This window comes from Saccopteryx leptura, chromosome 2 (genome assembly GCF_036850995.1).
Source record: "Saccopteryx leptura isolate mSacLep1 chromosome 2, mSacLep1_pri_phased_curated, whole genome shotgun sequence".
Lineage (NCBI taxonomy): Eukaryota > Metazoa > Chordata > Mammalia > Chiroptera > Emballonuridae > Saccopteryx > Saccopteryx leptura.
Genome location: NC_089504.1, coordinates 21609072 through 21621740, shown reverse-complemented (window position 1 = coordinate 21621740; position 12669 = coordinate 21609072). Strand labels below are relative to the sequence as shown.

General features: G+C 46.4%; 1 protein-coding gene across 5 annotated transcripts in view; it reads right to left on the bottom strand.

The window, feature by feature from the left end:
- Positions 1–1048: 1048 nt before the first annotated feature.
- FKBP15 (FKBP prolyl isomerase family member 15) overlaps positions 1049–12669 on the bottom strand; it is a 67956-nt gene continuing 56335 nt past the window's right edge. For 3 of the 5 annotated variants that reach the window (XM_066367396.1, XM_066367399.1, XM_066367400.1), the window contains 7 exons: positions 11994–12130; positions 8661–8816; positions 7565–7717; positions 6493–6615; positions 5818–5925; positions 4868–5550; positions 1890–4013 (listed from right to left, as the gene is read on the bottom strand). In XM_066367396.1, the coding sequence (XP_066223493.1) occupies positions 3716–4013; positions 4868–5550; positions 5818–5925; positions 6493–6615; positions 7565–7717; positions 8661–8816; positions 11994–12130 (1658 nt within the window). In that variant the 3' untranslated portion in view covers positions 1890–3715. Of the gene's footprint in view, positions 1664–1889; positions 4014–4867; positions 5551–5817; positions 5926–6492; positions 6616–7564; positions 7718–8660; positions 8817–11993; positions 12131–12669 lie in introns of those variants that run through there. The other 2 variants (XM_066367398.1, XM_066367397.1) reach the window with 1 other exon arrangement.

Here is a 12669-nt window from a genome sequence, read left to right as displayed (position 1 = left end):
TCCAGTGTGGTCTCGGTGATGGGACCCCACGCATCCATTTGTATGTCCTGACCAGCTACGGCACCCCTCCCCAGGTGTTCCGCACCTCTTCAGTTGGATAGTCTCTTGACTTACATAATATATTTAAGGCTTTTCTAAGTACATAGGGCTTTAAAAAAAATCTGTGCTCTAGAGAGGTTGATTACATGGTTAAGACTCAGTAGGCGTTTCAACACAATTTTTAACTTAATAAACACGTATATAGTGCTTATTTGCCAGGCAGTGTTCTTAGCACCGTACATTTTTAACTCATTTACTCCTCACAACAAGGTTGAGATTTTTGTCCTGTGTTAAGGGGAGGCGCAGAAAAGTTAAATAAAGTCACCCTAATAAGTGGCAGAGCCTGGCTGCCTCTGTAAGCGGGGATAAAAGGGTCTCCTGCAAGGGTAGGTGGAGATGGGACAGTCTTATACAGTGCTCAGTAACAGTGCCAATTTGTCTTTAGATAAAACATCTAGTAAACGATAGTTGTCACTGCCTCCAGCGCCACAGATGGGAGGCAGGCTCCAAGCTGTCAGCAAAGGTGGTCAGGCTAGGTCAGGTGGAACTTGGGTTCCTATCTTATAAACGGTTAAAATCAGGAACATTTTTATTTAAATTATTCTTTTTAAATACTGGTTGCATGGTGTTTGGAAGATCTTTGAAGAATTATTTTCTCACTGCTGTTTTCTTCTCCAAGCTCAGAGGGAACGGAAGCTGCTCTCAAAGTGAAGACTCTCTCAGGTGCCGTGAGGGTTGGAACGTGGGGACCCTCCCACCTTCTCTACATGGCTTCCCAGGCTGGCGGACAAAACTGGTCCTCATATAACCACGTTGCCCTAAGCCTTAACGCAGCCGGGATGAGCGGGGATGGCAGAGTGGTGATTCTGTTTCAGGGTTAGGTACCAAAGGGAATATGGCAGACGGTTTTATGCATGTTAATGGACTCAGATTTGTTATACCTCTTCGATTCCCAGAGGAGCACAGACAGCCGTTAGAGCCAAATTCAGTTTCTTCCCAAGACCTTCAGTCAAGTTTCATTACAGACATTTTATTTTTGTTAACTTCAAAGACTTAAGGCAGAGAAAAAACAATGTGCCAGGACTGCAGGCAAGGCTGTTCCCTGAACTGGGGTTTAGATGGTGTGACCCAACCTCAGTTCTACCAGGAAGACCTCACCCCAAGTGACCGGTCCTGCAGCTGGGGCACAGTTGAGCTTTGGAAGGCAGAGGGGGGCTCCCCGCAGCAGTCACAGTTAGTGAAGAGAATAAAAGCTAGGAAGAGGACAGGTCTCCTGCAGGTGACTGACTGGAGCACCAGCCCTTCCTCCAAACAGGACTGTAGGTAGGACCGGGACAGCTACGGACAACCCCAGCGTTCTGAAGGAGGCCCACAGGCCTTTTCACCCAGCCAGGCGGCGCTCAGAGGATGGCTGACTCGGGTATCTGAGCTACTGTCCTCAGGATGCTCACCTTCACCTGCCCGGGCCTCACCCAGACCCAGGGCTGGCGCAAACTCATGCTTAGGAGGGGCCAGTGGAAGAGCCTCTGCATCAGTTTCTGGGTCTTCATCCCAGCCAGTCAATGTCATCGTCATCATCATCATCGCCATAAAGGGGGGTTGGGGGCGGGCGTCCCTTCATGCTCTGACAAGACAGGAAAGAGCAGTCAGTTCTCACTTGTTCCTGCACAAGACGGACTTCATGACATGAGCCAACCTCGGTTCCGGCTCCAGGATGGAAAGGTGCCTGGTGAAGGTTTGACTAAAAGGACTAACAGCAAACTCAGGCTCCAGATAAAGCCAAGACGAGCAGGCAGAGAAGGAAGGCACGTTTCAACAGAGACAAGAAGACCAACTTTGTTTGGTTTCGCTAGTTTTGTCATTTATTTGTGAAGCACATGTACTGATCTGACAGGTTTCCTCTCATGCGGTAACTTACATATTTCGTGTGGAGAAAGAAGGCTCGGAGGGGAGATGGGAGAGGGAGAAAAACAGAAGTAGAATGGCCCCAGGGGAAGAGAGGAGGCAGGAGGATGAAGGGAGGTTGGGAAGAATACAATCACATTTGAAAAATGATGTGGCCGAAGGTGGCCTGTCTGGCTCGGAACATGCCTCATCATTTGAGCGATTTGAATTTAGAGACTTGGCCACATTAGCAAGAAGAGAATCCCAAGAGACGAAGAAAGAACACGGGGCCACAGCCTCCCACGCCCCTGGTCTCCCTGGCCCCTCCCTCATGCTCTCTGACCAGGTAGGGGGTAGGGGGATTAATGGGACATGGAGAGACTCCCCCGCTGCTCAGTACTTGAGCTCCTGGCCTTTTTCTTCTGGGCTGGCAGGGACCAGGTCCCATGGGGGCAGGGACTGACACTGGAGACAGGCCCAAACTGAGGATTCTCCACCAGGGTACTTTCTGCTCCGGTGAGCTACTCTGGCCCAGGATCTGCCTTCACAGGGCCAGCCAAATGGACGGAAGAGTGATGTGGTCAGAAGTCCATGGGCTAATACCATCCCCACCACTGACTAATGGGCCTTGTACCTCTCTCTGAGCATCAATCAAGTGTTCTCTAAACTAGCAGTACGAGAGTTTAAAATGTGGCTCACAGCTCGGTTTTGTTCCAGCTTAATTTCTGGCTCTATATTTACCAGGCTATATAACCTTGGACATGTTAATCTTCCTGGGCCTCAGTCCTCTTTTCTATAAAATGGGATAAAAGTGCTGACCTCACTGGATTAGTAGATTAAATGAGAATGTGAAGTAGTTTTCAGCATACTCGAAAGGCAGACATTAACTTGATGGTATTAGTAGCTATATTAATAATATACTTCTTATAATATAACACAGTTGGATTAATAACGTATTCCAATCATATTTTAGACAGTCACTTGGAATACTCAGTTGTCTTTTTTTTTTTTTTGGTTCTTTTTTTTAAGTACAGAATTCATATTCCTTATTCTCAAATTAAAATTTAATCCTCAGGAAGAAGGGTTAATGGGAGGAACTGAGGCACCTTCCCCAGAAAACACAGGCACGGGGGAAGGGTTCTGGCTCCCGGGAGCTGGATCCCGGCTCAGTCACAGCCATTTATCCAGGGTTTTGGCAAAAGGCAACACCCACTCTGGCTGATATGTGAGGGGAGAAAATTTGCTCCCATTCACCTCTTATTTCTGTCCCTGGGACAGACTAAGCCTGAAGCTGATCTGCGTCCCACACTCACATTTCACTCCAGTGACATTCCCATCACAGCAGTCAAAACATCCTAGTGACGGCCAGGAATGTGCAGTGGGGACAGCAGATGCAAGGTCGGGGCTCTGCTCCAGACTCAACCAGTCCCTCCCCTTCTCTCTGGAGCTCTGTAAATTCAGGCTATGCCATCCGCACTGAACCCACTTCCGCCCAGGGATCTTGTGAGGACAGAGCCAGGCAGGTTGGAAAGCAGGCTGCGGAAGCAGAAAATGCTCAGGAGCAGGTGGTCATAGCAGGAGCTTCAGAGATTAGTCCTAGCTCTGCCATTACGTCATTATCGGGCTTTAGGTAAACCATCCATTTGAGCCTCAGTCTCTTTGTGATTAAGGATGCCACACTAGACAATCTTCCAAGTCTTTTCCTATGTATTCTAATGTAAGACTAATCAGCCCAACTTTCTTCGTTTACAGTAAAAATCATTCCTGCGTGGACAGAAATCATGGTCCTTTTTCAAGAATACAGTGGTATATGACCACCCCCATTATGCTTACTGAGCTGCCCCCGCCCAGCCCCCAGCCCGCTCCCACAGGGCCCTGCACACAGCGCCCAGGGAGTGGGCCACCAACAGACTCCACTTCTCTTCTCAGAGCCAGCGGGGAAGGGCCCCCAGCTAGTGGCGTGAGGACTTGGCAGTGCCTGACATCTCCTTACCACCTCATCTTCATCTTCCTCCTCAGACTGTGCTTTGGCCTTTGGAACTTTCAGAGTTGCCCCTTTAAATAGTTCATCATCTTCATCCCCAGAAAAACTGAAAGAAAAATCAAGAAAATCAAGTCACAGAAAATGTTCCTGTTCCAGACCAAAGTGACCATCAGCTCTGGGGTAAGATTGTACAGCTGCAGTAACTACCCAGGGTGCTTCACACACTGGCCTCCTAACACGCGACTGACTCCCTCCACAACCTATAGGCAGAGAGATCTTCTAAAACTGATAACTCAGCCCATGTCACTCCTCTGCTTAAATCTCTTTAATAGCTTTTCACTGTACTTAAAATTCCAAACCTCTAACAGTGACAGAAAATCTCACAACTTGGCCCCTACCTAGTTTTCCAACATCAGCTTAACACTCTCTCCTCTCTGCCTACTACTGTACCTTCTTTTAGTTCCTTGATTGTCCTATCCCCTCTGACCACAGGCCCTTGGCATGTGTTGTTTCACCTTCTGCAATCTCTTCCTCCCATTCTTGGCATGGAAGTCCCCTTTCCATCCTTCGGCTCTCAGTTTAAATGGTACTTTCTTAGAATCCATCCCTAACCACCCTATCTAAAGTAGAATAATTCCCCCTTTATTTTTTATGTACATACTGTTTCTTTCTTTTTTCGCTTTTAGTACTTACCATAGTTTTATAGTAAATTTATGACAGTCCCCACTAGACTGTAAGGTCCTTAACTCAAGAATCAAATCTGTTTTGCCTACCAAACTATCACAGTGCCTACAGAGCCTTCTATAGTACGTATCACTGAGTAAGTACATGTATGAATGCACAAATAAATTAGTGAATTAGTCCATCAGTCAGTCTCTGAGGGATGAGCTGCCAGCCCTGGAAAAACCAGAGACACCTTACAGCCACCTTGTCCCCGAAACTCTGCTCAAGGGGATATACCTGGAATTCTGAGCAGAGTGGTTGGGTCCGAGTGCTGTTCCTGCAGCTGTAGAACCTGGCTTTGTGCTTGCCAGCTCCTTGGAGGGACCAGGAGAACTAATGACACCTTCCTCTTTCTTGAGCTCTGGAGGCTGAGGCTCTCCTGGACTTTCAGGCTCCAAGGGCAATGGGTGCCCCTTCTTAGGGTCTGAAGTCACAGACAGTCTTGTGGAGCTTTCTTGCTCCTCAGCACAGGCATTTCCCAGTGGGCTAGCAGTAAGTGTCTCCTCACACTCAGAGTCCACAGTTACAAGGCCTGGAGGCTTGGGAGGAATTGAAGTCGGAGGCCCAAGAGCTCTCTGGGAGGGGATGCCAGCCAGTTTGGGTGGGAGGGAATCATCTCCTAGCTGTGAGAGCGCCTCTGCTTCTCTGGGCTCCCTTTCCCCTCTCTGTACCTCCTCCTGGGTGGGGAAGGCCTGCGGAGGCAATGGGTCAGCTTCCTTGACCACCTGCTCTGATGGCACCATGGGGGACTCCTGCCTCTCCCTACTCAAGGGTGTTTGAGACGGCCCAGAACTGGCTGAGACCGAATGATCCTGGGAAAGTCTCCGAGGTCGCTCTTCTTCCTTTTCTTCTTCCTCTTCTTCACTGCTGCTCTCTCCCTTCTCTTGCTCATGTTGGTTTAGCAGCTGAAGAGTCACCATCTGTTCAAAAGCCAAGGATGAGATGTTCACTGAGAGGTAACCAGCAGCACATCTAGTTCTTCAACCCTTATTAACACAACTGGTCGTCCAGTTCAAATGCTTCTGCTTCCTCCTCTCACAGGAGGCTGCCAGTGTCCGTCCAGCTAAATCATTCCATGCACCCGAATTACTGATGAACGGACTTGTACAATCTTTTATTCACAACCCCTTAGAAGGTACTTAAGAAACAAAATAGCATTACAGTATAGCAATCACAGCTGGCTGTACCTTGATGGTATTCATGATGGTCCCCAGAATGGTCCTGCCATTGTAAGATTCCTCCAGCTCAAACTCTCCCCGCAAGGACTGGAACACCTGGTTCATGATCTTCTTGACCTGAGGGAAGATGTGAGGAGAGAAAAACAGTATCAAAATGTACGCTGCCCAAAACAAGTGAAAAGGGAACACATGTGAATTCCAGACGGGGTTTTAGAAGGCTAAATAAAATGAAGCTTTCTGAGAACTCGACAGCAGGACACAGCTGGCCATGAACTCAGACACTGGACGCAGTCACTGTGGAGAGGACAATGCCAAATAACAAGCTGCACATGATGGAAGGGCTACCAAGGACAGGTCAACTATGGCCCAGGACAGCTGACGACGTTTACCGTAAGCTCCCTCCCACCGTGACCATGAGCTGCCGTGGGCAACCAGGATTAGTGGCAGGGTCACGCCTCTCCTGTGATTTAGAGGTGCATCTTATATTTGTCAAAACTTCAGGATAGGGCTCTTAGGGACTACCACCAACCAAAGTGACAGGTTCCCAGGGTTAATCTGTACTTAAAGTCAGACAAGTGATGCATCCCTAAAGTTAGAAACAAAAGCTACCCACAAAAACAATAAGCCACATTCTTTCTTAATGCTTGGTATGATGTAATTTGTTTCTTCAAATTACCAGCTCACCTTCTCCGATGAGTCAGTAGCAGCGACTTCAACCCCAGACATTTGGGACTTATTTTCCAGATCCTTGATGTGCTGCTCATTTTGCTCCATCAGGGCTGTGACTTGGGCCTGGAGGGCTGAACACTGCAAAACACACAGACCGTGGCAGCGGGCTTGGGACCCGAACTACCAGGCGCAAGTCAGAAATCGCCACAGGAGACCATCCTCGGGATTGCGTGTCAGCCTCACGGAGTACTGTGATGTCCACACCCTCCACCTCCACCTCCACCTTCACCTCCACCCCAGGCCTGCTGACGCGCAGCATCTATTTCCTCATCACTCAATCTCAACTCAAAACTTCACCTCCTCTTTCCCAACAAGGTCACTTGCCTTGTTCCTAATCAGGTCAAGAATGAAAAGAAAAAAAAAAAGAGGGTTACAACTCTAGCCACATAAACTTATAAACACTGAACATTAGAAGCTACCTATTCACCTGCAAGACTGCCTGATTCACCATCTTTGAGTCAAAGATTTTCAACTGAATATGTTAAGAAACTGACCTCCAGATATGGGGACTTGCATACCACGACCCTAAGTCATCTCCTATCTGTCTCGTTTTCATGCCAAGCCGATCCCACCACACCCATGCTCCATCCTATCTCAATGCCTCTTCCCAGAATGTTCTGCTGCCTCTTCACCTTACCAAAGCTCCCTGTCCTCGGCTCTTCCTTTCCTAGGCCTCACAGAACTTGCTGTTCACCTCTGTTGCCCTCTCGTCTCCCTTTCTTGACTGTGAGATTCTTGAGGACAGAGTTCTCCGTAAATCCTTTCCCTAACAGTGTCTACAACACAACTGGCACTCAAAAACTACTTGCTTAATATAAGAAGGCTCAAATAGTAATGGAAAACATGTTCCAGAATCCTAGTGCTGCCATCCAAATAAATACATGGAAGATTACTGTAGGGAGTTGAACAAGTGTGATTTTGTTTTCAAGCTGTTAACATCTTTAGATTCAAAAGAACCATTAAGACTCAGCCTGCCTGCCTCAAATGAACTGGGGCTGCCAGTTGCCCAGCCCCAGGAAACACCCACCTTGTCCTGAAGCTGGAGCAGCTTCTGCTGGCTGGCATCTCTCTGGGCACACGCCTCCTGATATTGTTGTAGGTGCTCGTCCTTGGCAGAGGCCAACAGGTGTTCACATTTCGCTTCCCAGTGGCTCTGCAGCTCAGTCTGTACTAGAGAGAGCTGCCAAGAAAATGTAATCACCATATCATGGAGGTCCAGCTGCATCTAAAGAAGCTCATCTTTTATAAGGCAAAAAAGAAGAAACTGACAGCCCAGCTTCACAGGGAATAACTGTTTGGAAGATCTTGGTTACTTTGAAAGTGTATGTACTTTTTTTAAGATAAGTAGGAAGATGTCGTTAGTTGTCAGGACTCCAAAAGGTACTCGAACCCGATAAAGGTGTGACTGTCTTAGGTAAGTTCCTAGAAGGCAGGGCCATAATGTGATCATACTTTTCAGGGTCCAGGCCCTAAAGGTTATAGGGTCAGAGGAAACTTAATTTTGTCAAATTCTCAGAGGTAACCAAACTGAGGGCATTCATTTGCTCTAATTAAATGGGCCAACAAATATGCATTTGCATTTATTAGCATGTGAGGAGAAAGGTCATTGTCAGATGAACTAGAGATATGGCTGTGTCCTGTCACTCTCCCTGGCTTCTTGTCTGGCTACCTAAACAAAATCCCTTCTTTCCCCATGTTTTGCTTATATTTAAATTTACTTTTTTTTTTTTTTTTTTACTACTTTTAGAAAGACAGAGAGAGGAAGAGGGGAGAGACAGAGAAGCACTCATTTATTGTTCCACCTAGTTGTGCCTTAGCTGTGCATTCACTGATCACTTCCCACATGTGCCCTGACCAGGGACTGAACCCACAACCTTGGTGTTTCAGGACAACACTCTAACCAACTGAGCTACTCTCCACTAAGGGCCAGTGCCTCCACTAAGTTTTAAAACCGGAAAGAAGATTATCCACTTCATTCCTGCCTCTTCTGCATACACAGGGTAGGTAAAAGTAGGTTTACAGTTGTGAGTATGCCAAACAGACTTCATGCTTAAAGAAACTAGAAACTATTCTAAGTCCTTCATGCCTTCCTTTTATTTCTACGGGGCTCAGTTTCCCATTACCTGCTCTGCAGCTGCTTGGTCTGTGGACACCCGAGCCTTTTTCAAGAGCTGCCGAAGTTTGTCCAGTTCCTCCTGGTATGACTTGCGAATTTCATCCATCTCCTCCTCAGCCTGACAGCGCTCTTGAGCCGACTTCTTTTTCCTTTCTGAGAGGTTCTTAGGAACAAGAGAACCATCATCAGCTCTGGCTGTTTAACAGAGAACGAATGGAGGGGGGGGGGGGGGGTGACTGACCTCACTGGGTCCTTACTTCCCTTCTGGAAACAATGCATTGTTACTTTAATTTTCCCCTATATGTATATAACATTCTTGGCTACTGCATGAGAAAAATTGTGACAAGGAGGAAAACAAGAAGAGTTTTAACTACCCTTCTATTAAGAGGTGGGGAATATCTTAAGAGTGAAGTGGATACTTTCACACCCTGCTGGCAGGAAAATAAATGGGTAATAAATGGGTATACTCTCTATATATGGTAATCCTGTGAAGACTTTCAAAATTCACACACCCAGAAATCCCACAAATTATAATTTATCTTAGGAAGCAATATATCATGTTCATAAAGACTGTGATACAAGGATCTATAACAGTGGTAGTCAACCTGGTCCCTATCACTCACTTGTGGGCATTCCAGCTTTCATGGTGGGCAGTACTGGAGCCACCAAAGTATAAATAAAAAGACAGATTTAACTATAGTAAAGTATTTTATAAAGACTTATTCTGCCAAACTTAGCGAAAATCCAACATAAAGTACTTGGTAAGTAATTATTATTATATGCTTTAACTTGCTGTAACTCTGCTTTATAAATTTTATACAGTAAAGTTACTTCCCTACTTTATAAATCACCATTACTGTGGAACCGGTGGGCAGTTAGAAAATTTTACTACTAACAGAGATACAAAAGTGGGCAGTAGGTATAAAAATGCTGACTACCCCTGATCTATAACAATGAACTGAAAACAGCTCAAAAAATCAGAATGGTTTAAAAAACTGATAAAAACCTTGGAAGAAACTCAAAATGTAGCCTAAGATTTATCCCCAAAAAGGCACTGGGCCAAAGGGCTTTACTAGAGATTTTACTGAAACCTCAGAAACGGGTTGTTCTTTTTTTTTTTTTGTATTTTTCCGAAGCTGGAAAAGGGAACGGGGAGAAACAGCCAGACAGACTCCCACATGCACCCGACCAGGATCCACCCGGCACGCCCACCAGGGGCTACGCTCTGCCCACCAGGGGGCGATGCTCTGCCCATCCTGGGCATCGCTATGTTGTGACCAGAGCCACTCTAGCGCCTGAGGCAGAGGCCACAGAGCCATCCCCAGCGCGCCCGGGTCATCTTTGCTCCAATGGAGCCTTAGCTGCGGGAGGGGAAGAGAGAACCAGAGAGGAAGGAGAGGGGGAGGGGTGGAGAAGCAGATAGGCACCTCTCCTGTGTGCTCTGGCCGGGAATCGAACCCGGGACTTCTGCACGCCAGGCCGACGCTCTACCACTGAGCCAACCAGCCAGGGCCCAGGTTGTTCTTTTTACATTGAAACCATTCCAGCAAACAGAAAAAGAAATGTTCCCACTTTGTTCAACAGGGCTGAAATTACTCTGATATTAAAATTTTAACATAACAAAACGTATTATAAAAATAAGTTTAAAAACCACAAACTAGGAAAATATATGTGTCACCTATGGCAAGAAATTAACGCCTTTAGTAATGTTTACAAATCAAAATGATACTACAGGCCCTGGCCGGTTGGCTCAGTGGTAGAGCGTCGGCCTGGCGTGCAGAAGTCCCAGGTTCGATTCCCGGACAGGGCACACAGGAGAAGCGCCCATTTGCTTCTCCACCCCTGCCCCTCTCCTTCCTCTCTGTCTCTCTCTTCCCCTCCCGCAGCCGAGGCTCCATTGGAGCAAAGATGGCCCGGGCGCTGGTAATGGCTCCTTGGCCTCTGCTCCAGGCGCTAGAGTGGCTCTGGTCACGACAGAGCGACGCCCCGGAGGGGCAGAGCATCGCCCCCTGGTGGGCAGAGCGTTGCCCCTGGTGGGCGTACCGGGTGGATCCCGGTCGGGCGCATGCGGGAGTCTGTCTGACTGTCTCTCCCTGTTTCCAGCTTCAGAAAAATACAAAAAAAAAAAAAAAAAAGACTTACATGTGAAAATCTTCATTACAGAATCATTTGTAATATAGAAAAATGTAAACTAACCTACATTTACAACAATTAAAAAATAAAAAAAACAAAAAAACAAAACAAAATGATACTACAATAGGAAAGAAGGCAAAGGACATTAAAAAGAGAATTTGTAGAAGAAATACAAACAAGTATTAAATCTATGAAAACTTTACTAAGAAAAATACATATTAAAGCAAGATAGCACATATCACCTATCAGACTATAAAGAGTAGAAAACTTGGTTGTGCAGATTGAGAAGGAGTACAGAGGGACAGGGTTGCTCACACAGTGCTGAGACTATAAACTGGCACACTCTGCTTTAGAACAACCTGGCAACATTGTTTTAAGAAACTGAGATGTGTAGCATTTCCTACCACCCAGCAATTCTTTCTTTTTTTTAAGTGAGAAGAGGGGAGATAGTGAGACTCCAGCAAATCAACTGAGCTATTTTTAGCGCCAGGACCCATGCTCAAACCAATTGAGCCACTGGCTGTGGGAGGAGAAGAGAGAGAGAAGGGGAAGTGGTGGGGGAGAGAAGCAGGTGGTCGCTTCTCCTGTGTGCCCTGACTGGGGTTTGGGGTTTGGGGTTTGAACCCAGGACATCCATACGCCAGCTGTCGCTCTACCACTGAGCCAACCAGCCAGGGCCCAGCAGTTCTAATTCAAACATTCCATTTTATGAGGATGCTCAAATAAACCTGCAAAAATAGTTATATAGTACAAGGATGTCCAAAGCAGCAATGCTTGAATTAGTGAGAAAACAGAAACATAGGTGAATAGTTAAGTAAATTATAGTACAGCCTCGTAGGAGACTACTATGCAGCAGTTAAAAATAATGAGAAAGTTCTCATTGTTATCAGTACAATGTCCACAATATTGTGAAAAAGAATTCAGTATGATCCCATTGTTGTTAAAATGGTATCAGCGTAGCCATGTGTATGCCTAAGTGAGTGTGTATGTTTCTGACACACAAAGTAATCTGGAAGGCCAGCCACACTTTGGTTACAGCTGTTACCTCTAACGCATGAGGTGAGACAGGAGAAAAGATAACTTATTTTATACTTTTCTGTCTTATTTGTATATTATTATAATCTGTAAAAGGAATGTAAAAATGTGTATTAAGCAGCTAATCCTGGCCACTTGGGTTGAACAGAGAAACTTCAGTTGTAAATCTCACCTTCTCCAGAGACTCCTTCTCAGCGCGAAGGTCAGTCAGCTCTTCCTCCAGCGCTGTCACCTTGAGCTCCAGTTGCTTGCGACTTTGCTTTTCACTCTTGAATTTGGACTGCGCCTGCTCAGAGTTTTCCTGGAGCTCTGGGATGTAACAGCAGAGACTTAGCTGCAGAACCAGAGCCAGAGCAGGCTCTACAGCATCCCAGGAGCTTCGGCAAAGCTGTGTTGTGAGCCCCCAACCCCACCACACAATCCCTTCCCCTCCATTCTCCCGGTACCACCTCACTGACAGCAACAGGTTCATCAAGCCATAAACTGGCCCCCTCACTAACATATTTACCTCTGTATGCATGTCACTTTCCATACGTACAAAATGGGAAAGTTCCAAGCAGTCAGAGACCACCTGAAAAATATATCATTCCCACACTTTCATTTCAGTCACCATCTGAGCACACTGGACAGATCCATTTGGTACTGGTCCAGCCCTTTCTCTCACTGCCTAGGTAAGATCTTCTCAAGTTTCTTGGTAGCTAGGACATTCTACCAAGAGTTTGCTTTCAAAACATCCCATCTCAAATAAAGCTATTTGGAGTATCTCTTAAAATGTAATGCATCAACATTTATTTTGTTGGGAAAACTGTTGAGACCGTAGGCACTCTTCAGATAATTGTCATAGGGCA